The sequence below is a fragment of the Aspergillus uvarum genome, assembly GCF_003184745.1.
Source record: "Aspergillus uvarum CBS 121591 unplaced genomic scaffold BO82scaffold_105, whole genome shotgun sequence".
Classification (NCBI taxonomy): Eukaryota; Fungi; Ascomycota; class Eurotiomycetes; order Eurotiales; family Aspergillaceae; genus Aspergillus; species Aspergillus uvarum.
In genome coordinates, this window is record NW_020291402.1 from 66,177 (window position 1) to 88,525 (window position 22,349).

Sequence of the window (22,349 nt, forward strand, 5' to 3'; positions counted from 1 at the left end):
TGAAGTCGGATCTGGGTGGGTTGTTACTATCTTATTCCATTTGCTCTGAGTAGCCTGAGCTGTCCCCTCAGATTGCCACTAGTGGATCGCGCCGGCTGATCGACCCCGGCCATGAAAAACGCCCCGGTCGAGGTGGACTGACTTAGCTGCCTGCCATTCGCATAGGCCTCCTGGAACTGACAATATTCCCTTGATTCTAGACTCTTATCCTCTGTGTTGAACCTGGGCGAAATACCTTCGTTCCCCCCGTGAAAGTGCGTTGAAAAAGCGACCCTTCAACCTCCATATCCTAAACCGGCTTGGGAAACAGAAGATCGGTCGACGTCATCAATACATTTCTTCTTTCGGTCTCCAATTCCTCCTACGAGAATCTCCCCCTCTGTCAATCTGCAACCCTCGGTCTCCCTTCCCCTTTCTTCCTCTGTTCCTTTCCTCCTTTTCTTCCATCCTCCCTTGCCATCGATCGTACCTCCGTATTCACCATGTCTATGCCTGATTTCGATCCCTCTCGACGGCCCTCTCAGGCCGAGAACCAGACGATCCTCAAGTCCGAGATACCATTGAAGGAGCGGTTTTTCCGCTATTTTCAACATGAAATCACCGGTATGGCTTAACCGATCTAATTGAGGTCCTGCGAATTGGCCTTCTGGCAAGGGGAGAGAGTCTGACACATGTGCTTGCTGCAGCCCTTCAGGAACAGATGGATCGGTTGTCGGATACATCCCTGATAGGGGGAGAGCGGGCAGATGCAACCGATCACTGTCTGGCCGGCATTGCGCGCTTGTCCAATGAAGTCAAAGATGCGGCTAGCTACATTCCCACCTACGATCAGCGGATATACGCAGAGGTAAGCTATTGCTTTATGTCGATGGTGAAAGTGCAAGGCTGATCGACGATTGTATACAGGCTATCAAAGCGCTGCAGGACAAACTAGTCGAAACCCGGGCTGCTGTGGAACCGCGCCCCAAGTTCAGTTTCAAGACTAAGAAGAATGCCTCGGCTATCTCTCTCTCTGATGCGGCACAAATGGCTGCGCAGGTACGCAGTATCCCCGGATTCGCCTCGCCCGGCTCGTCTTCCGTGGGCTCGTCCGCCGCCCAAACCCCAATGTATCCGTCAACTCCGCTCAATGAGCCCGACAATCGGCTTCATCTTCTACAACGGCCGGAGATTGCCCCCACATCAATTCCAGCTATCCCGGTCGACGAGGGGGCGGATGATAAGCTCAAGCCACCGGAGCAGCCCCATGGCTTTGCAGCCACCGCTATTACCTCCGTGTCAGTGAATAACCATCACAACCTCCACATCATGCTGCCATCCTCAGGGTCTACCGCCAACGTACCCGCATCTATCACCTCGCTGCGCCATTGCGTGGTCGACATGTCAATACCGACCGTCAACGGCAAACCTTACGCTAGTCTCACCGCAAAGAATGTGAAGGAGAGCCTTCTGGTCTGCGGACAGATCAATGGTCCCGCTCACATCACCGACGTGGAGCATAGTATTATCGTGGTGGATTGTCGCCAATTCCGTATGCATAATTGCTCCAACGTGGACGTCTACCTGAGTGCGTCCAGCAATCCTATCATTGAAGACTGCACCAACATCCGATTTGGTCGCATACCCCGCATCTACGTGAGTATTTCCAGAGCACTGTCCTTGCTGTAAACAATTGTAAACAATACTCTAACCACCTTCGACAAACAGACTTTGAACCACGATCGCCCCGACGATGAAGACCGCTGGAGCGAGGTCGAGGACTTCAAATGGATCAAGCCCGAGCCAAGCCCTAATTGGAGCCTGCTCGATCCCGAGGATGCGGTTCCGGAAGAGGTTTGGGCGGAGATTGTGCCCGGAGGCCCCGGCTGGTCTTTGGAGGATATTCTGCGTGCCATCAACATCTCAAAGGTTTAAGTTACTGGGGCGTGGGCGTGGATCGTGAAAGAATCAGGAGCGTGAGGCGTCGGGGAAATTTATGGAAAGTCCTTTTTCGTTCGCATCTGACATTTGGTTCTATTGCATGAACTCTTTTTCATGGAGAGGTTGATACATACAAGGGAAGAAATTTGGCGCCCTGGACAAGCACTGCGCTTCTCGCAGAGAATGACGACGGTGGATTTTGCATCATCTGTCATTTGGTGTGGTGATCAGCATGGTTGCTTGCTTGCTTGCTTGCTGCTTTTCCTGCTGGCCTTAGTGCTGATATCTGATATCTCTGCATGAGACTTCCATTTACTCTCCAATTCTAATCTCACCCACATTTTACTTGTTTTATGGGTTACGGCATCTGTGGTGATATATGACCGGTTCCTATATCTGAGGCATTGGGGTTTACGCCCCAAGCGACTGGGTTGTGTGCTACCAAGTGAAGCGCTCGTCTGCAGCCACCGCGTGATACTTTCGATCAATGATGCAAATACAGCTTCTATGCTAATATTACATGCAGGACAAGGCGGTATACATGACACACCACAAGCCAAATGCTTGACTATCTGACATTCGTCTTCTGCGAGATTGCCTTAGGATGGGACGGTGAGGAGGGAGTACAGTACAGTACTTAAGCCCTTCGCAGGTCTTGTTGTCCATATTTCTGAATTCGCCGATTTGAACTTTCTGGAATAGCTGCGATACTACACTTGAATAAGAACAATAGATGGACTCCTTACTCTGTTCTACGGTGCAGGGAGATGGATGATAGTTGTCTCGATGGTATACTTATACTTGATAGCAAAACTCTAGGTGAATATAGCAGTAGATTGTTTTCGGAAATTTTACAGCGGAACTTGAATACTTTGAAGATACTATTGTTTACCTAGTACATAGACCTTGCTTTTGCACTTTGTACTAAGAGTAATCATTGCCTCTTTGGTTCAAGGTATTCACATGTTGTGTTTAGTGAGTAATAGAAAATTGTAATCTCCATTCAGTCCCAAAATATTCAAGAAGTTTTACATCAGTTGCATTCACAATAGAATGATTCACTAATTGAGCTTGCACCTGACAGATGAATTCCCCTTGCAACCCTATTCACCAACAATGCAGCCATCCGCCACAGTGCCTTGATTAGAGATCCTTGCCTTGACCGACGTTTCTCCTGCTGAAGTAAAGATCTGGAAGATCTTAGCCAGAATGTATTCAGGATGTCATTTAGGATGTCATCTCAGCCCGTCTCCGACAACAGGGAGACGTCAGCCAATGCCTCTCCTTCAAGCAGATCACCGCTTCACGCTTCCAATACATTGATCATAACAGAAACCGGCTTGGGGCCACCGTGAGGTTCACCTATCTTGCCGACATGGACACCCTCATCATCAAAGCCGTCACGCACGAGCCGGAGGCGGCCCACCGCAGGATCGGGCAGATACTTGGGATCTTGTTTCCATTTACACCGTGCGGGTCAACGAGAGATGTCAGCCCCACAACATCGGAGGAAGAGGCAGATAGTTCTTGGATCAACTTGGGCAGGTGCAATTGGTGATGTTGCTCGAGGTTTCACGATCCCCGAAGGAAATTCGGATCGAGAAATACTTCCCCAAGTCCTGGGCACTTACTAGGGCACAACACACAACAGGCCGGGACGGGGCCTAGTGATATCTCAGACTTGATAACCTCAACCCTGATCCAGTACCACGCAGCCCCCGCTCGGTAGATTGGACCGTGCCTCTTATCCTGGAATTCTCGCGCATTCTAGGAAGACCCCCGGTCGCCCCCGAACATGACATTGTGATTGGGGCTCCAGAACTGATTGAACTAGCCCAGATGACTCTTCGATGTTAATGTGACAAGCACCACTTCAAATTGAGGGTATCTTCGAAGCAAACACAAGTAGAGGATTGGTCGAGGCGCCAGTTCCGGCCTCAAGAGGTTGGGGGGAGTGGTCGGTTCTGTTGACACCTGCGAGAGAGGTTGAAGACGTGTGTATTTTGCCTCAAGAAGGCTATTCGCGGAACTAGCTAAGAGCCACCGAGGCGCTGTCGAGTTCAAGTGACAGCCGAGCCACGACCAGAAGTTACTGGCCCTAGGACGGAGTCAAATTGCCTTGCGCGCTTTTCTAGGGCATAGCAAGGGCCGGTCATGGATTGATAGGGGGATGGGGAAGTGGGAGGAGATACAAGTCGGAGGAGGAGAAGGACGCCGGATCTTGTGGATGATGCAATTCAGTAGTCTTTCTCATTCTGTTGGTGTTGATCATCATAATAATGATGTTGGATGCTTTGATCTAGATCTATCACATATTATCCAGGTGCCGTAACACCAGGCCTTCGAATCCCCGCCAAGTGTCTGACAGATCAAATATTTAATAGATGTAGTTGCAACCAGAGTTCGCTTAGTGCTTACTCTTTGTTCTCACTGTTGTTGATCTTTTTCTCCTGAGTTCTTCCACCCTGTTCTCCAATTCTTCTACCCTGTGTAATGGTGTGGTCTCTCAATGATAAATAAACCCCCCGGCGCATGGCATCAACCATAATGACCCCATGCATCTCCAAGTGCTCATCAGCCCAGCCCCAGAGCCACCCTTCAAAGGCACAAAGCCCCCAGGCCCCAAAACCATAATCCGGTCCTGTAGTCATATAGCCTTACAAAGAGGCGGGTGCTGAAAGAGGCGGGTGTGTAAGGATCCTATAAGGGGTGGTCGGCAAGGCTTCTAAAAGTGCCGGCAGAATTGGGGTCATTGCAAATTGGCACGAGTAGCCCACCGCACCTCCTTTTGCCTCGAGCCTTCTAGTCATTGATCCTTAGATACTGACAAGGATCAATGACGCACCATTGAATACTCAGAAATCGCCTCCTGAGAGACTTTCTACACCCACGACAGAGAGAGACTATATGGACTGGCTCAGAATATCTATAAAGTTTATATTAAATGCCTAGTTCAATGATAGCAATCATAAATGATGATTACTTGAGTTCTATGTATAATTGTAAATAAGAAGCGATGATAGATTCTACCATACAGCTTTAGTCATATTTACCTCTGCTAACATCAAACAACTTTCTGCAGCCGGGTAATTCTATGTAAACCCACATAATTTCAATGCATCCATGACCGCAAACTCAGGAGCCGCTAACAAGCTCATTGTTACAGTGAGCATACAGTGTGTGCTCTAGAGGTCATGATATAAGTGTCTGGGTGGCAAATAGCTACTGCTGATAATGGTACTGGATATGACGTAGTATTGTCACGCCCACGCCTGGCTCTGCATACTCAATCTTCTTAATGCTCCAAGGCAAATAACCCTTCCGTAGGGCCGCCCAATCTCTGCATATCACTCATTATGTCCGTGTTCCGAACGTCATACCTGGAAAGGGCAAACCAGGTGGTAGTTGTGTTGGGACTGGTGTTGAGCACCAGTTGTCTGGTGATGCGGATTTACACAAAGACTGCTGTAATGAAGAGATTCTGGTGGGATGACGGTACGAATTCTAGGACCCCCCCTTTTGGCTCGTGCTGCATCTGCGTCCCTCGAATACAGAACATGGCGCTTATGAATGTAGTTTTCATCATTGTGGCCTGGGTAAAACCCCTCAATCCCAAGATTCGGTCCTAATTCTCACGGCTTACCTATATCGTTCACAAAAGACATTTGCTGCTGCCATCCAAGCGACCTTACTTTGTACGAGTGGCACCGCGCATCAATCAAACAGGTTTCGAGCTAATTAGGACTGCTGTAGATGGATTCAGCCACGCTGGGGTCGGCATCCACATGACAGAGTTGTCTCCCTCGACCCTGGTAGCTTTACAAAAGGTATAGCTCCCATGCGTGTGCAGCTGCCGTCCACCGTCCACTTCCAAGAAGGTGCACAGCTTACGCTAAGGCATTGATTCTGGCCCTATCCGACATTGAGACTGTTATAACCGCCTCAATTGTTTACCTCCCTTGTCTCGCATTCGCAAAGCTCGCCTTGCTTATGCTGTACTATAGACTCCTGTACACAGTCAAAGCGTGGGTATACACACTCTATCTCGTGGGATTTGTGGTTGTTGGATACACGATAGCACTAACTGTGGTGCTCATCTTTCCCTGTGACCCCATCGAGAAGAACTGGAATCCGTTGATTCTCGAAGGGTCTTGCATTGATCGAAACGGTGCATACCTCGCGACCGCCGCCGCGAATACTGCCAGCGATATTGTATTGCTACTGATTCCCATTCGAGTGATCTCGAAGCTTCAAATGCCGCTGATGGAGAAGTTGGGTGCCTTTCTCATGTTTGGCATTGGTTCTCTGTGAGCAAAGCCCGGCTTGTTCCCTTCTTACCGCGTTCGGACTGCAACGGCGGCGGCACGAGTATCTCGGAACCCTTAGGGTTTGGTTGGCTGGTAAAGTCTTTGGGTCTTTGGATGACTGAAACATATATTGCAGGACGATTATCATGAGTATCGTGCGGCTGGCGACCCTATGGCCACTGATCACTTCTCAAGATTTTTCGTACCACCTCGCCCTCGTCTGTACATTCGTGTGAGTGTGGTCTTTGCCCTCTCATCATCCATGTTTCTGTGAGAAATGAGAAACCGAGAAACCGCAATTAACTGTAATGGACCATATCGTCCACACCAAGCGGATAGCAACATTGAAGCGAATCTCATCATATTATGTGCCTGTCTACCCTTTTTGCGCCAGCTCATTCGCCATTTTGCACCGCAGTGGACACCGCGGGGGCGGCACTCCCGGAATCCTCGAAGCTCGTCGTCGACTTCAACTCCGGGCAGAATCTTGCGGGGTGGACCTCGAGCTGATGCCGTTGTGGCGGATCTTGAGATCTCGAGTCTAAGTCAGGCCACGGTGCAGGAAGGCTTTTGGCACACAGAGGGTTCTTGATGTTGACCCGGCCTGCGGAGGCTTCCTGAAGTGCCTGGTCCTGGACCATAATAGAAAACAGGCTTAGGGATAGAGCCATTACAATATTTAATCAAATTCATGCCTGGCATAAAGCTGAAGTAGAGCATCTACGCCATGGGTATCTATCTATCTTGCTGGGATCTCTCTAAGATTGTATTATCACGTATTTGGAGCTATTGAAAGTCAAGACATTCATCTGGGTATGAGTCCTCTACATCGATGGGATCTGGCCGGGTCAGAGAAGGTGCTTGGTCCCGAGCATCCTGGTCCTCTTACCAGTATACGTAACCTTGCCAAGGATTTGGAAAAGGTCTCTGCTGCCTGGAACCTTCTTAGGAAATATACAGACCACTGTAATCATATATTAGGCTCGCATTATCTACAAGCTATATTCTTGACTCGCTTACCGAATACGTTAAGTAGTATCGTCGCTAATCTCCTGTGAGGAAAGACATAACTGAGGGACCTAGTGGTACTATGGCTTTGACTGGAAACAAACATCGAGGGCTCGGAATCTGGTCGCTCTATGTTCCTTCCTGTTAACACACCTATTAACTTCTGGGAGAGGCTCGGGTGATAAATTGACATAGATTACTTATACTACAGTGTCTTTAGGATAATTACCATAAAGAAAAGTCATGACAAGTCATCAACGGATATAGATCCAAGTGTGCAATTTCAAATCTCAACTATTTCCGTAACTAGTATGAGAGAGAGTAATAAGAGACGTGACAAATCTCGGATGTATGATACAACCACTTAGGAAAGAAAAGAACGAAGATAACAGGCTAGAAAGGCTAGATGGATATGTCCCTGGACTTGCGTAAGCAAGCAGATGAATAGAGAAGAGAAAAGACAGAAATGCTCATTCTTTTTTTTTTAGAAGTCAACCCCGAAAACCCAAGGCGGAGATCTAGAATTGAGGCATGCCGCCTTGATTGAAGGTCGGGAACATGCTCTCATCGGTACCAGTCCCAGTGCCGAAAGTGTCTATGAACACGTTGTTCATATAAGGGTCGTCACACAAGGCTTCAATGGCACTCATATCGACTGGTCCCGGCTGGTACATGGGGTCGGTGTAGCCGAAGGAAGCGTCTTCAAAGAAGCCAGACGTTCCGTTGTTGAACGTGGCAAAGTCGTTGGCAAAGTCGTTGTCCATGTACAAGAGGCAGTCCTCGTTCTTCAATTGCGTGAAAGGGTCTTGAAGCTGGAACATCTGGCTTTGTGCATAAGTGTTCAAAAACCCAGTCGGCGACTGGATCGGGCCTGATGCGGGAGTGCTTGCTTGAGTGTGGCTCGCTTGCGCCGGACTGAGTTGGCCGGAGCTGATGGGAGCAGGGCTCAGTTGCACAGAGTGCATCTGGTTAGATGGACTATAATGCTCCGAGGTGTAGCGCTCAGGGCTGTAGTTCTCAGGGCTGTAGTTCTCCGGGCTGTAGTGCTCTGGAGTCATTTGCAGGGAATCCAGGTGGTCCGGAATCATTGGAAGTGAGCTCATGTGGTCAGGGCTCATCTGCAGAGGGGTCATCTGAGACGGTGCCAGATTGACGGAGCTAGCTTGGCCGGGACTCAGTTGCTGCGGGCTGGGCTGGGCGACACTGTCTTGAGCAGGGCTGGCTTGTACCGGTGAGGGACGACGCTTGGCATTGCGTCCATTGTTCTTCGCGCGCACATAGTTCCATCCATGGGCTTTCTCCATGTGCTGCTTGCAGTTACTCTCGCGCTTGGACTTGTACGAGCAACCATTGAAAGTGCAGGCATACATGCGAGGAGTGGAAGAGTGGCGATCATTAATATGGCGCTCGTTTTCCTTCTCGGTGGGCCAGCCAAGCTCGTAATACTTGCATCCTTCGAAGGGGCATTTGAAAGGCCGTGAATGAGTCTTTTCGTGTTTGCTAGATATCAAGTCAGCGACCACAATCTGCATGCAAATAGTATCGACACTCACGTCAAATCACAAGGTCTTTGGAAGATTTTATCGCAGTGGGAGCATTTTGTATTGATGTTCATGGGAGGGGCGTTCTTCTTGCGCCGAGCCATAGACCGCCTAGCGCCCTCATCAGTGGCTCCCAGACTCAAAGTTCGCTTCACCATAGGAACGGCAAGCGCGTCGTAGGGTTTCCCGCTCTCCAGTGAAATCATTTCGCCATCTTTTTCGACAACGAGCTCAAGTGGACGCCCTGTCTCGGCCATACCACCCTCCACAACAAGCTTCGGCCTAGCATGGGTTAGTCATACGTTAATTTGCTCGATTGGAGGCACACTCACATTTCCTCCTTGTTCTTACGAGCCTCATCCCTCATGGCTTTGAAACGGTGGACTTGAGCGGTCAGATCGAGGAAGTAAGAGTTGCTGTAGGGGCGATCGGCTGGCATGCACAAGTCACGAGGGTCAACAGTGGTGTAGGTCTCATGCAAACACAAGATGGTTGAGTTGCAGAATTGATAGTAAAAGCTGAGTTCGGCCTCGACATCCTGGACGGCGACATTAGCGTAAGCGTTGATCCCGGAACCAAGGTGCAGGAGACTTACTGCAGCTACGTAGAGCAGCGCCTTCTCAAGATCACGCAGAGTCCTAAACTTATCGCTTTCCATTTGTTGACGAGCACCCTCCACGATATGACGAAAGGGCTTGCATGGCTCCATTCCCAGAAGAGGTTTCAAGATGCGGTTCTCAATTTCCAGGCATGACGCAGGGCTGAGCTTCTGCTTGAGTACAGCCTCATCTTCGGCAGGATGAAAGGAGCTTAGGACGGCAGACAGTGTCTGGGATTTGGAGGCCGATTTGCCAGCTTTCTCTGTATGACTGGTTAGGTATGTCCCAAAGCCAAATATGATGGACGATAGCAACCAACCTTGTTTAGAAGACGTGGACTGACGGCTGCTGATCGAAGTTCCTAGCCCACTATCGGAAGCGTGGCAGTGTGTCCTTCGGTTCTTCTTCGCAAATCGTTTGTCGAGATCTTCCTTGCTTAACTTCAACCGCTGAAAATGGGCCTCCAAACTATCATTGGAATCAGAAGATTCATCTTCTTCGTCGAACCGGCCACGCGTACGGAAAGAACCACTTTCGATGCGACCCAAGATCTTAGACATGCGTTCCTGACCGGCTGCGATAGCCTCGAGAGCTCCGGGACTAGTCGGAGAGCGAGGCAAAAGCGGGAGATTGAGGAGCAGGCCGTCTGAAGGCGAAGAGGTAGTGTAATGAAAGGTGTCCCCCTTCTTCATACGAAGACGGGTCCGAGAAGCTGACGGTGTCTCTGAAGAGGCGAGCAGAGACGGAGGAGGTGAGTTGATAACCCGCCCACGACGGGGATGTCGGGACGTCATAGTCTCGGAGGTCGACATTATCGTTGACGGGTGAACGGTTGGAGAAAATCAAGATGTTGTTGTGAGGTATGAATACTTCTAAGGAGTTAAACCACGTCACTCGTACCCCATCACTATCCAGACTCACTGTTTATGCCTGGATAGAATTGCGAGTCGGAACTGCGATGCGACCGCAGTGACGTATGAAGCCAAAGCGGAGATCAATGAGGTATTACTGGAGGGATGTTAGTTGCTGAAGCCATTTCACCAGAATAAAAGCATAAACAGTCACGCACCTGTCGAGAAACGTCAGGTTTACGGAGGTCTCATAAAAGGGAGGGAGAGGGGGATGATGGAATGCCCCAGGCTGATAATGGAAATCAAGCAAGCACCACCCCTTTCCAGAGTTCACAAAACGGGACCAACAACACAAGCAAAACAACAAAAGTGGTGGTGACAGGTAAATGTGGATTTTCAGGTATACGATTCTAGTTTAGGAGAGGATAGGCTGACAGTTTTGGGGGGGGGGGAGAGTGGACGAAGGAGGAATGATAGCGGAGATGAAGTGGAAAGAGAGAGTAACGAAGTAGACGACTCAAATCGAGGAACGGGGTACGTACAAGGAGTAGACGGAAAGACGGAGAGTAAGAATGAGGCTGTTTCCACCGGGCTGAGTCTCAGTCCGCGTCTTCTTGGATGTCTGCCTGATAGACGAGCCAGACCATACTCGAAGAGGAAAGGTGCCTGGAGTCTCCTCATGAACAGTAAGTGATTGGCTGCGAGGGGGGGCTTGGATCTCCTCCACAGCCACGGCACTCGTTTCGGCCGGAGTTACTCGGTAACGGCTCATACTGTCTAGGCATACTCTTTTTCTATGTATAGTGACATGTGACTGTGAAATATAACCACTGAGATACCTGTATTCTACGTATTCCAGTTGAGGTCGGGGTTTCGGGGCGGTTTAGTCCCGTCCACGTTAGGTTTATCCCATCCACCTGCACTTTTCCCAGTTGACCATTCAGGGGGCCCAGAATATTCTCTCATGCTCTCCTGGGCGGGCTCCCGCGGAAGCCGGCTTTTCCGAAAATAGTCTGCGGACCCTCGACCCTCGAGTGACCCCATCCAGCGATCTTGCCTGTGGCTTTTCCTCTTTGGCTCTTCTCCTTACCGTTTCTGCTTCTCTCGCCAAGTCTCCAGCAGGTTTGTTACTCTATCACGTTAGTGCAAGCGTGAGAGATGGACGGGGCAGCAGTTCTTTCTGCCAAGGGGGCTCTTCTCCACCGTCCGTTGCATACCCATGAAAAAGGAACCAATTCAGTGGTCATTCAAAATCATAATAATGACACAGATTCACCAGTGCTACTCGTATGCAACACACTGCGAGTCCGACTAACGCTTCCAAGTTCAAAACTCCTTCAGACGATCTGGTGCGCATCATATGACGGAATGGTAAATGAGTTAACGCTCAATCTCTGTCAGCGGCATCCTGTTCATTCCCAATTTCCCCATTAAATTTAGCCCTTGGGCGCTCTCTGATAGCGCGCGGCCCAGTCTGGTCAGACTAAGGCCCCTGGGACTGCCGGGGATGCATCGAGCGACCGTTGCGCAGCGCCCTAGTCTAGGGTGAGAAGATCATCTGGAATTTTCGGTCTTTTATTTCTGGTACGGGTGAGTTCTTTTCCTTCTAACCAGTGGGAACTGAAAGAGGTGAGTGCGGTGGGTTTGGAACAAAATTCCCAACCCGTTTTGAGTTATCGAGGCCGAGAGAACCAAACAAGCAACGAGTTTCTCCACGTCAGCCTTATCACCTGGTCGGAGGTGTCATCATTGCAGGTCCGGCATTTTAAGGGCTGTCAACCCGACCACGTTGAACTTGAGGACTGAATGCATCGCATCGCTTCAATGAAAGAAGTGAGCACCTTGCTCTATTCTATTGCAATGCAGGCCATCAAGTTAGATGTTGTCCGGAGACTCAATAGTAATCCGTACCTAAAAGTCAATTTGATTCACCTTCTGAGCACCACGATTCCCACAAATGCCACCTCACCAGGATGTACTGTACCTCGAGCCTCAAATAACGGGAAGCCACCTACGCACAAAAAGACTGCAGCCCTGGAGTCGTTCTCCTGTATGAGCCTCATTGCAGTGACGACGGCCTGCATGAGATCAGTCCGCCGCGCAAGCTGTCAAGGCTACAACATTTCACTGCGAACGCATTGGTTCAATTGGCGCTCACGTTGCAACAACAGAAGATCTTATCAGACCCTTCGGTCCCGCGTATACTAACTATTCTGTACTCCGTAATCCGCTTATATATCTATTTTCGGGTCGTTGCCTTTCGTATTACTCCGTACTTGATCCAGATTTGGGTACTGGCTTGGTTGGTCTGTAGCTCTGCAAATCATGGTGAAGTGGTATGCTTAGCAGGTTGCTAGTTCGAGTGAGGAGAGGTACTGTAGCTACATAGTTTGATGGCTAAGTACACTCCATGAGGTAGCCGTGTCAGAGACGAATCAATCGTCAAGCTCATTGGCTTATAAGTATATGCTTCAGTCAATATGGCAAAACAGAGCACCTTCGTGATCCATTGCAGCACCATTCTCAAATGAGATAGATTATCTCGGCGTTGTGCGGATTTCTATGGTCGGTTCTGCAGAAGGTCCTGAATGGCATCATTATATATTTAACTTCAGATGCCCGAATTGTTGTTCTACACGCAGTGAGCCCCAGCCATTGCTTAGGAATCATATATCTGTTGCCATGTTGATGTAACATGCTAAGCCAGAAGCTCATTTTGTACGCAGTACTTTACACCATAGGCATATGGCAAGGGTTCATTCCCCAAAAGTGAGGAAACCTCCTCGTGCAGTGAACCTCGGCATCGGGAAAGGGCAGAACGAGAGCGGGCGGTGCCGAGCTTTGGACGGCCTCGTTGTCTTCCTCCCCGGACTTTCTCCAGCTTCCCGCCAGCCATTATCTTGCTGCTGCACCAACTATCTAAGCTCGGGGTTGTCTTACCAGGGGATTGTTTGTCTCAATTCTGGTTCCTTTGAAGTATGCTGAGTTAACCGGATTCTTCTCATCCTTCAGTTCATGACCTTCGACTCTTTCCCCTCCCTCCCCTCCCCTCTCCCGGTCGCTCCCCCGCTCCAAGTGAACCCACCTGCGCCATCATCATGGATTACGATCACCACGACCCCAGCTCAGAGGATCCCAGGCGACGACGACGACGGAACAGGACGCGTCGACGCTTGCGCAATAGGGTCCCTATCTCTGCCCGTCTTTCTCTGGATCATCAGCTGCGTGGGAATATCGGTGTTGTGTCTGATGACCTGGTCGGCGACCTCTTCAGCAGTAAGTCAAAACGAGCCTTCCCCCGCTCAACAGGTTTACCCTTTCGCAACCCGCAGTACTCTAATTATTGGTTTGTACTTCAGAGGACAATCAGGATGACATGGGAATCTATTATCTTGCGATTTCACCGTACTTTGCTGGTTGCACATCGGTCGAGGATCTCTCTTGGACCATCATTCCCGTGCGACCGCAGTCTAAAGATCGCTCTTATCAATCGCCAGTTCCGCACTCCACCGTCCTTTTCCCCGACTCCGCCCTGTCCTTACAACCATTCTTGGAAAAACTAGGCAAACTGGATCCCACCCGCCATCCTCTTCAGTCACAGCGTGCGATTGAGATACGGGTCTTGGATGCTGTGCCCTTGCCTCTGGATACAGTCTACGTGACAGTAGAGCGGAATCTTCTCCGGAATCATGATGATGTTCAAACCAAGTTTGGAGGAGGCTTCAGTTCCAACAATACCTCATCCAATGGCGGGTGGGCCAAGGGCGGGAAAGCCGCTGAAGTCAAGAAATACACGAAGAAGGCAGCAGCGGAGGATGAAGAAAGGCTTACAGCTGCTGTGCGCGAGGCATTGGGAGTTGTGAAGGTTCTGCACACTGGTGACGTCCTGCCGCTTCCCTTACCACCACACCCCATTACATATGCTCCATCACCTCCGGCTCGTATTGCGCTTTGCGAACCGGTCTCCCAGGGTCTACTGATGCCCGCGACTCAAGTGGTCCTGATTCATGCGCGACCTCACGGTCACCGGGCGCAAAGAAGCCTACGGTCAGGCACTGGCCTTCTCAAACAAGTAGCGGAGGATGAAGCCGATGATACCTCCAACGAACAGTTCTATTCTGCGGCCGAGGATAAACCTATCGAGAGCAGTACCGAGGTGGAAGGTAGCACTACTGCCGACGAGTCGGAAACTGATGCCTCGGGCGGTAACATGAGTGACACATCGGACGATTCTCTGGAAGATATGATTTCGCTAACCGCTCCGGAGCTGCCTCAGCCGTCGTCGGGTGTCATGTCTGCTATGACTGCTGCTACACCCCGTGCTGGAGGGCGTCGGCTGGACGGCACTCATACTCCTGGATCGGTCGCATCAAACTTCACTTCTGCAACCATGCGACCCGGTCGAGTTAGCGGTGGTAAGGTGTTCAAGACGGAAGGCCTCTTGCGTCAGGTCCCTGGAGACCTTTTGCATCCCCGACCACGGGAAGATGACGACCCGGAGTCTTTCATCTTCGTAGACGTTGGAACGCTAGCCAAGATAGGCTGTTTCTCGGGTGACTGGGTGAGGATTGAGGCAACTGAGGAGCCCCAGCACAATCCTTTCGCCTCAATCAAGCTTGGTAGCTTTAATGACCGCGAAGAGGACACTGGCGACTGGCGGGCGGTCAAGATATATGGATTGCCGGGCCTACAGGCTACAAAACCTCGATACTCGATCAACCAAACGGGAAACAGGCGCTCAAGTGTCTCTCAACTTCCCACTGTGCGCATGACCTCCGTCTTCGTTTCACCACTGCTTTTGAACAATCTTGGCAAACCCAGATACCTACGCATCTCCCCGATGACTTTCGCTACATCGAGTGGCGCGAAGCCTAACCTACTCCACCAGGTCAAGTCCAGCGTTGCTCGGAATCCGCCTCTGGCCAAAGAGGTTACGCTGCTCAAAGTCTCGACTCCCTTGTCGATGGACCGTGTCCTTCAACCCGCCCTGTTTGCTGGCCTCAAACAATACTTTGAATCTCGTCGACGACTTTTAAAGGGCGGAGACCTTGTGGGTATTAGCATCGATGAAGGCCTCGGTAGAGCCGTTTTCCAAGGCGCAGCTACCGGCGACGGTAGCGCTCAAGAAGACGATCTGACCACGAGACTAGGACAGATGTCTTATTCTGATCATGCCGGGTCCAAGAAGGTCGGAGTCGCATGGTTCCGTGTTGGCCAGGTTGTCCCAAGTATTCCGGACGATCAGGATGAAGCCGGCGACAACCAATGGGGAGGAGTGGCCGTCATTGACTCCGCCACTACCCGAATGGTACAAGCTGGGAGCGATGTAAGCAGGGTACCGGGCTCGACAGATAATGGTTGGGAGTATTGGCTTGGGGTCAAAGCTGTACCCAAGGCTGCCACTGAAGCGCAAACGAGCCATGGTCTGGCGACCGACGTTCCACATTCATTTATCTCACCTTTGCAGCAACGTCTCCGAGAACTGATTTCGGTTGCCACAAGTCCTCGTGCGATCCAGCTCGGTATGAAGCCAGTCGTCATCCTCTTGAGATCCCAACAACGACACATTGGCAAGGCCACGGTTGCGACCCGCGCGTGTGCTGACATCGGCCTGCACACCTTCCCAATTGATGCCTATGATATCCTTACGGAGGGTGGTGCCAATGGTGGCGATGTCAAGACCGAAGCATACTTGAAAGCCAGAGCAGAACGTGCTTTCCTTTGCGGAGCCGACTGTACTGCGCTCCTGATCAGACACATTGAGGTCTTGACTGCAGATCGCATAGTGTCGGCCATGGCTGAAATTGTGGCCGATGCGCGGGTAATCATCGCTACTACGACGGACGTCGAACAAATGCCCGAGGGCCTTCGAAGTATGTTCACCCATGAATTCGAGATGTCTGCACCCGAGGAAAAGGAACGTGAAGGTATTCTTCGCAATGCTGTTTCAGAACGTGGCATTCGACTTTCACCTGATGTTGATTTGGGGTCAGTGGCTTTGAAGACCGCTGCCCTGGTCGCTGGTGATTTGATCGACGTGGTCGAACGTGCGTCGTCTGCCAGAACTGCACGCTTGGAAAGACTGGCGGAGGCTTCGAGCAAGCAATCAAACCAGAAGATCGGGATTCGCGATATTCTGATCTCTGGCGGCGACGCGGCACGAGGCGTTACAAAGCTTGATTTCGATACCGCCGTCGATGCTGCGAGGAAGAACTTTGCCGATTCCATCGGCGCCCCCAAGATTCCAAATGTCAGCTGGGAGGACGTGGGCGGCCTGTCCAATGTTAAAGAGGCGCTCGTTGAGACTATCCAACTGCCACTCGAACGGCCCGAATTGTTCGCCAAGGGCATGAAGAAACGTAGCGGTATTTTGTTCTATGGGCCGCCTGGTACCGGAAAGACGCTTCTTGCCAAAGCCATTGCAACCGAATTCTTGCTGAACTTCTTCTCTGTCAAGGGCCCTGAGCTGCTGAACATGTATATCGGTGAATCCGAGGCCAATGTACGACGCGTCTTTCAGCGTGCCCGGGATGCCCGCCCCTGCGTTGTCTTCTTCGACGAATTGGATTCAGTAGCCCCCAAGAGAGGTAACCAAGGTGACAGTGGTGGTGTGATGGATCGCATTGTGAGTCAACTTCTCGCCGAGCTGGACGGAATGAACGGTGGAGAAGAAAACAGCGGTGGTGTCTTTGTCATCGGCGCGACCAACCGACCCGATTTACTAGATACGGCGCTTTTACGGCCAGGTCGCTTTGATAAGATGCTCTATCTTGGTGTCTCCGATACACACGAGAAGCAGCGGACCATTCTGGAGGCGCTTACACGAAAATTTGCCCTTGCCTCGGATCTTTCTCTTGCTCGGGTAGCTGATCGGCTTCCGCTAACCTACACGGGCGCTGACTTGTACGCTTTGTGTTCGGACTCGATGCTCAAAGCTATTACCCGCAAGGCCACGGCGGTGGACGAGAAGATCAAGCAACTTCCAGGTGAGCCTGTCAGTACCGCGTATTTCTTTGACCATCTTGCCACGCCGGAAGACGTGGCGGTGGTGGTCACGGAAGACGATTTCTGGGAGGCTCAAGATGAGCTTGTTCCCAGCGTTAGGTAAGCTACGACGGACATCCCGATGAGAATTTATCTCCTTACTAACAGCATCCAGTGCCAAGGAGCTTGAGCATTTCGAGCGAATTCGACAGACCTTCGAATCCGTTGATAAGCAGAAGCAGCAGTCGGTGAATGGTGCCTCAGGTCCACCGCAAACAATTCAGGATGCGCTGGATGCGCTGGATGCGGGCGGACAGTTGGAATTCAGCATGGATGGGCCTGTCGCTAATGGAGACGCTCAATCCCCTGCAGTCAACAAGGGCAAGGGCAAACTGGTCCCTTCTATGGTGCGAAATGCGAGTGGTCAGTTGACCAATAGCAAGGGCAAGGGTAAGAGTCCTGCGGGAGCTGGCGGGAAATCGAAGGGCAAGACCGTCAACATCCCGAATGGTGACTCTGATTCCTCCCTTGACGGTCCCACCTCTGGGTTGCGAACAGATCGAGGAGGCTCGCGTGGATACGATGATGTTGGTGAGGATGAGGAGGACAATGTAGAGAACGGGGTCGCTCACAGTGGCGATGAAGATGACTACGTTATTCGGACTGACCATCTGGCTCCGACCGGTGGATCAGGGGTTTGATGACTACGGGAGTCAGTCGGCCACCGACCGTGGGCCAAGGGGTGGGCGTCAATAGGAGACAAGGCTTGGCGGTTGCACTTCCCGATTAGTGTGTGTGTAAGTGATGTGTACATATATATGATTTGCGATGACTGCATATGAGCATTGTTTGTATGTATATTTTTTGGTCAGCGAACGGTTGTTGTCTGATAACAGACAGTGGAGGGAAATCTGCAGTGGCCACATGAGGTCATCGAGGTACAGTAGCACGTACTGTCCAGCACCTGAATGTCCAATGAACCTACCCAACCTAATTTAAGTCAACGATAACGACTACTACTACTACTACTACTACTACTACTACTTTAATGTGTGACATGTGTCAAATATCTCGTAACTGAGTAGACTTAATAGGCTTTCAGGGGACAGAAAACAGATATGCAGAGAAGCAAAAGAATATTCTAAGTCTGGAAGGAGGAGAGCATAGAGGATGTTGATGTTCAAATTGAGCGGGACCTCGGAGAAGGTCCGCTGAACTCAACCGAGGACGGAGTGCAGTTTGGCAGAAATTATGCTTATCGGGGATGGACTCCGTCCTATTCAGTATATAGTGTGTCAAACCGGCTTCTAACCCAAAGGTCTACTGTAGGGACTCCGTGCTCCGTTACTGCGTAACTTTAATCGAGTGGATCAGAATCGGCCCTGTTTTTCACCGGCCCTCAAGTTAAGCTTCCAGTCCCCCAGCTTCCGCCCTCTGCTTCTTTTTGATTGGGTATCGGCGCCTTGTGCTCGGTGGTTTGCACCAATCAGGTAGTGACCGACTCCGGTTATCAGTTGGGCTGCTTATCGAGCGGACGATAGAGTATCATCATCAATGATAATCTTGATATAAGTTTTGGTTAGCACCGTCTCTTACCCCATATTTATTAGGTAAATGGTGCGATCCGCCACTCTCTCCCCCCGCAATTCCTCTCTTCCTACTCTCTCCCCCTTCTCCCACTCCAATTACTCCACTCAGTGATGTTCCATCATGTAATATCTTCGGAATCCTTCTTCCTAAGAGCTCAGATTGTCAGATAACTAGGTAGACCATGAGAGGTAGAGGCTGAGGGTGATCAATGTGTCTTACGGTGGACGCAACATCCGTTCCCCTCCCCTCCCCTTCCTGGTCTTAGCCTTCCGTAGGTTTCCTTCCTCCGTAGAACAAACAGTAGTAGTAGAAAGTGTTCGCTCCCTCCCTCCCTCCCCTCTGTTCCTTTCCAGCTCCTTTTTCACTCCTCCTTCCCCATAGCAGTTTCCTTTCCCCCCTCCATCTCCATCTCTTCTTCCCCCCCTCTACAACTATACTTTCCCTCTAGTCACACATCCCATCCCCTCAACTTCTCCCATCCATTTGTTCTTTGTCGAGTCCGTCAATATTCCACAGCCATGAAAGACCTCCCGGGAGATGATGACGCGCAGCTCGCAGCCCTGGGCCACAGGGCTGAATTAAATCGGAACTTTTCGATGCTGTACGTTGCTCCGATCGCCCGTTCATGACCGTCTTGCACGTGGCCACTAAATTAACGCCTATCTTTTCAACTTGACTAGATCAATGTTGGGCTTAGCCTTTGCCATCCTGAATGTACGTTTCGTCAAAACCTATCATCATTCATTCCTGCATGTGGTTGGCGCTACGTCCACTCGTGACACAGATCGCCGGATGAGAGAACCTCTTGCGACGATTGCATGGATGCTGATGAAGCTATCGACGCTCTAGTCATGGACCGCTCTTTCTGCAAGTTTATCGATCAGTCTGCCGTCGGGCGGCTGCGTAAGCGTTGTATGGGGTAAGCCAATCCTTCCTACTCGTGCTATGTCCTGCCTAGTCTCGTCTGAATGAAGCAACTCGACGGCCGGATAAGGTTGTGGCTTTCGCTTGCAGGTCCCTTACTGGTCAAAGTTCCTCACTGATTGATTCCCCCTCCTTGCAGGATTGGTCACGGCGGGTATTTGTAACCTCTGCATGGCATCCTCTCTAGCAGAGTTCTTGTCAGCGTATCCTACGTGAGTATTGATCGTAATCAATGTCCTAGATGGGCTACTGACTGGGGTACTAGGGCGGGTGGACAATACCATTGGGTCGCAGGTAAGCTCAATTCACTTGTTGTGTCGGTTGTTCAGAAGTTATGACGATTATGATACTGACTATTCATTCTTTGCAGTCAGTAAGTACAATATACCCACTTTCTCATGAGCGTCACTAAGTGAACACAGTTGCTCCGGAAAAATACATGCCAGTACTTTCGTGGATTACAGGATGGGCAAATGTATCTGGCTGGGTGGCTCTGGCTGCCACTGGTGGATCTCTTGGCAGTCAACTGGTCCTGGGTGTGATTTCCTTGATGCATCCGGTAAGATGCCCCTTACATCTGCTTAGATGTCACAAGCTGATTGACCCCTTCAAGACATATGAGTCGAAAAGATGGCATCAGTTCCTCATCTACATCGCATTCTGCCTTGTTGCATTCCTGATTAATGCGTTCTTGAACTCTATCCTTCCACGGTTGACCAAGGGTGCCTGTATGTGCAAAAACCATGACCATCATGAAAGGAATCTTGGAAAGGCTAATTTGTTGCAGTTATTTGGTCACTAACCGGCTTCGCTGTTATTTGCATTACTGTGCTATCATGCTCATCGCCCAATTACAACTCTGGAGAGTAAGGATTTGATCACCATCCAACTGTACAACAACTTACCCAGATTAGATTCGTCTTTGGCGACTTTATCAACGAGACAGGCTGTAAGTTGAGCTTCAACCAGCTTCACCCATTACAAATGCTAATAGAACATAGGGCCCGATGGTCTTGCTTGGCTGCTTGGGGTATGTTGCGATCGAGACAAGTTCGGATCTTGTCACTAACCGAGTAACAGCTACTTCAAGGAGGCTTTGGTCTTACTGGATTTGTATGGCTGCTCCCACACGCTGCTCGATAATCCTTACTAACTTTGAAATAGGATGGAGTTGCGCACATGATTGAAGGTATTGTCGCGAGCATAACACTTTACCTAGCACAAACGCTAAACATCAGCAGAGATCCCGAACCCCTCAGTAGTAGGGCCTAAGATTATGATCGGTTGCGTTGCCATTGGCACTTTCACCGGTACCATCTTCTTGATTGTACTGCTTTTCGTTGCTGGTGACATCAACAACGTCATCAGCTCGGCAGCTACTCCCCTGCTTCAGATCTTCTATGACGCGACGAGGAGCAATGCTGGATCTATCTGTCTTTTGATGTACGCGAGCACTGTCCCGCTTGGTCACTTCTGATAGATGCTGACGGAAATTCTAGTTTCCCATTGGTCTGTGTCCTCTTCGCCGCTGTTACCATCACGACGACAAGCAGCCGCATGGTCTATGCATTCGCAAGGTAACCACCACGCGGCTTGATACCTGCTTCTGAATATGAGCTAATGTTTGCGACAGAGACGGCGGTCTCCCGGCTTCGCCTTTCTTCAGCAAAGTTCATCCGAGACTGCAATTGCCCCTCAACGCGTTGTACCTGACTAGCTTCTTCTGCATTGTCTTCGGATGTATCTTCCTCGGGTCTTCCAGGTAAGTCAACTGCAGATCTTGATGGCACAGTAAAACCCAGCCGAGGAGGCCATCGCTAATAAGTGATAAGTGCATTTAATGCTATTCTCTCTTCGTCTGTGATTCTGCTCGACATTGCATATGCCATTCCCATTGCTGTGAATTGCGCTCGAGGCCGGAAGATGCTGCCTGAACGACCTTTCGTTCTGCCCAGTATCTTTGGCTGGATTGCCAACATAGTACGTCCAATGAGGCCCGGATACTAAAATGATGCGCAACACTAACGGTATACCTAGATCTCCTTGTGCTACATCACAATGACCACTGTTCTCTTCGTTTTCCCGCCCGATCGCATCGTGACCGGCAGCAATATGAGTAAGTTCGCTATCAACTATCACCGAGTCAACGTCGCTAATCAGAGTAGACTACTGCATTGTTGTTGTTGGAGTAGTCATAATCTTGTCAGTCTTCCAATGGATTGTTGACGGTCGTAAGAACTTCTCCGGCCCCCGAATGGACGTCGATGTGATTTCGGGACAGGTTGCCGCCCCTGGTGAACCTGCTGACTATGCCGTGGAACACGGTGTTCCCCATGATAAATAAATGATATATGTTTCTAGATTAGAGCGAAATTTGTCTTCGAGCACAGGTGCCGAAGGACAAATCTGTCACGAGTTTACATCTCTAGAGAATTGATTTCATAGCAATCTATTGTATTTGTTGGGAAGCCAGAATAGGACTAGATTGGTAATGTTGACACTGCCTGATGACATAAGCTAGCATAACTTGGGTAACGTAATCGGACACCGAGCCGGCGCGACACCGAGCCGGCGGCGGTCTGCCGCCGCCTCGCTGACTGCCTCGCTGGCCGCTTCCTAAGGCTA

At 50.4% G+C, this 22,349-nt stretch overlaps 6 protein-coding genes across 6 annotated transcripts; 4 read left to right on the forward strand and 2 right to left on the reverse strand.

Annotated features, from left to right (window-relative positions):
• Positions 1 to 482: 482 nt before the first annotated feature.
• Positions 483 to 1,914, forward strand: BO82DRAFT_379347 (putative tubulin-specific chaperone c; the record flags this gene model as incomplete). The annotated part of the gene is made up of 4 exons (XM_025637683.1): positions 483 to 603; positions 660 to 847; positions 907 to 1,635; positions 1,708 to 1,914. 4 exons carry the CDS (start codon positions 483 to 485, stop codon positions 1,912 to 1,914), a joined length of 1,245 nt encoding a protein of 414 aa, XP_025485982.1.
• Positions 1,915 to 5,247: 3,333 nt separating this feature from the next.
• BO82DRAFT_348659 (uncharacterized protein) lies at positions 5,248 to 6,819 on the forward strand (the record flags this gene model as incomplete). Its single annotated transcript, XM_025633842.1, has 7 exons — positions 5,248 to 5,415; positions 5,497 to 5,516; positions 5,582 to 5,615; positions 5,674 to 5,747; positions 5,848 to 6,227; positions 6,364 to 6,459; positions 6,510 to 6,819. Exons 1-7 carry the CDS (start codon positions 5,277 to 5,279, stop codon positions 6,817 to 6,819), a joined length of 1,053 nt encoding a protein of 350 aa, XP_025485983.1. The 5' UTR covers positions 5,248 to 5,276.
• Positions 6,820 to 7,041: 222 nt separating this feature from the next.
• On the reverse strand, positions 7,042 to 7,616 carry BO82DRAFT_13664 (uncharacterized protein). Its single transcript, XM_025630029.1, has 3 exons — positions 7,465 to 7,616; positions 7,248 to 7,364; positions 7,042 to 7,191 (listed from the first exon to the last, which is right to left on the reverse strand). The coding sequence occupies exons 1-3, from the start codon at positions 7,478 to 7,480 to the stop codon at positions 7,076 to 7,078; spliced, it is 249 nt and encodes an 82-aa protein (XP_025485984.1). The 5' UTR covers positions 7,481 to 7,616; the 3' UTR covers positions 7,042 to 7,075.
• ace1 (putative C2H2 transcription factor (Ace1)) lies at positions 7,609 to 10,497 on the reverse strand. The gene is made up of 6 exons (XM_025636645.1): positions 10,445 to 10,497; positions 9,695 to 10,383; positions 9,372 to 9,637; positions 9,109 to 9,314; positions 8,789 to 9,058; positions 7,609 to 8,735 (listed from the first exon to the last, which is right to left on the reverse strand). Exons 2-6 carry the CDS (start codon positions 10,185 to 10,187, stop codon positions 7,754 to 7,756), a joined length of 2,217 nt encoding a protein of 738 aa, XP_025485985.1. The 5' UTR covers positions 10,188 to 10,383; positions 10,445 to 10,497; the 3' UTR covers positions 7,609 to 7,753.
• A 2,655-nt stretch (positions 10,498 to 13,152) lies between these two features.
• pex6 (AAA family ATPase peroxin 6) lies at positions 13,153 to 18,202 on the forward strand. The gene is made up of 3 exons (XM_025636646.1): positions 13,153 to 13,502; positions 13,586 to 17,330; positions 17,386 to 18,202. The coding sequence occupies exons 1-3, from the start codon at positions 13,325 to 13,327 to the stop codon at positions 17,909 to 17,911; spliced, it is 4,449 nt and encodes a 1,482-aa protein (XP_025485986.1). The 5' UTR covers positions 13,153 to 13,324; the 3' UTR covers positions 17,912 to 18,202.
• Positions 18,203 to 19,318: 1,116 nt separating this feature from the next.
• Positions 19,319 to 22,068, forward strand: BO82DRAFT_348668 (GABA permease GabA; the record flags this gene model as incomplete). Its single annotated transcript, XM_025633843.1, has 18 exons — positions 19,319 to 19,401; positions 19,481 to 19,514; positions 19,650 to 19,719; positions 19,864 to 19,936; positions 19,990 to 20,018; positions 20,147 to 20,283; positions 20,338 to 20,452; positions 20,512 to 20,590; positions 20,639 to 20,673; positions 20,726 to 20,754; positions 20,805 to 20,837; positions 20,889 to 20,913; positions 20,963 to 21,167; positions 21,224 to 21,301; positions 21,358 to 21,486; positions 21,557 to 21,704; positions 21,762 to 21,840; positions 21,890 to 22,068. 18 exons carry the CDS (start codon positions 19,319 to 19,321, stop codon positions 22,066 to 22,068), a joined length of 1,560 nt encoding a protein of 519 aa, XP_025485987.1.
• Positions 22,069 to 22,349: the final 281 nt, after the last annotated feature.

Excerpts from the sequence above, each read along its gene's own strand:
- BO82DRAFT_13664 (XM_025630029.1), bottom strand. Across the intron at positions 7,192-7,247 it reads GATACTACTTAACGTATTCG|TGGTCTGTATATTTCCTAAG; the intron begins GTAAGCGAGTCA and ends ATATGATTACAG.
- ace1 (XM_025636645.1), bottom strand. The coding sequence starts at position 10,187 with ATGTCGACCTCCGAGACTATGACGTCCCGACATCCCCGTCGTGGGCGG. Across the intron at positions 9,638-9,694 it reads GTCCACGTCTTCTAAACAAG|AGAAAGCTGGCAAATCGGCC; the intron begins GTTGGTTGCTAT and ends CCAGTCATACAG. Across the intron at positions 9,059-9,108 it reads CGTAAGAACAAGGAGGAAAT|GCCGAAGCTTGTTGTGGAGG; the intron begins GTGAGTGTGCCT and ends AACCCATGCTAG.
- pex6 (XM_025636646.1), top strand. The coding sequence starts at position 13,325 with ATGGATTACGATCACCACGACCCCAGCTCAGAGGATCCCAGGCGACGA. Across the intron at positions 13,503-13,585 it reads GGTCGGCGACCTCTTCAGCA|AGGACAATCAGGATGACATG; the intron begins GTAAGTCAAAAC and ends TTTGTACTTCAG. Across the intron at positions 17,331-17,385 it reads GAGCTTGTTCCCAGCGTTAG|TGCCAAGGAGCTTGAGCATT; the intron begins GTAAGCTACGAC and ends AACAGCATCCAG.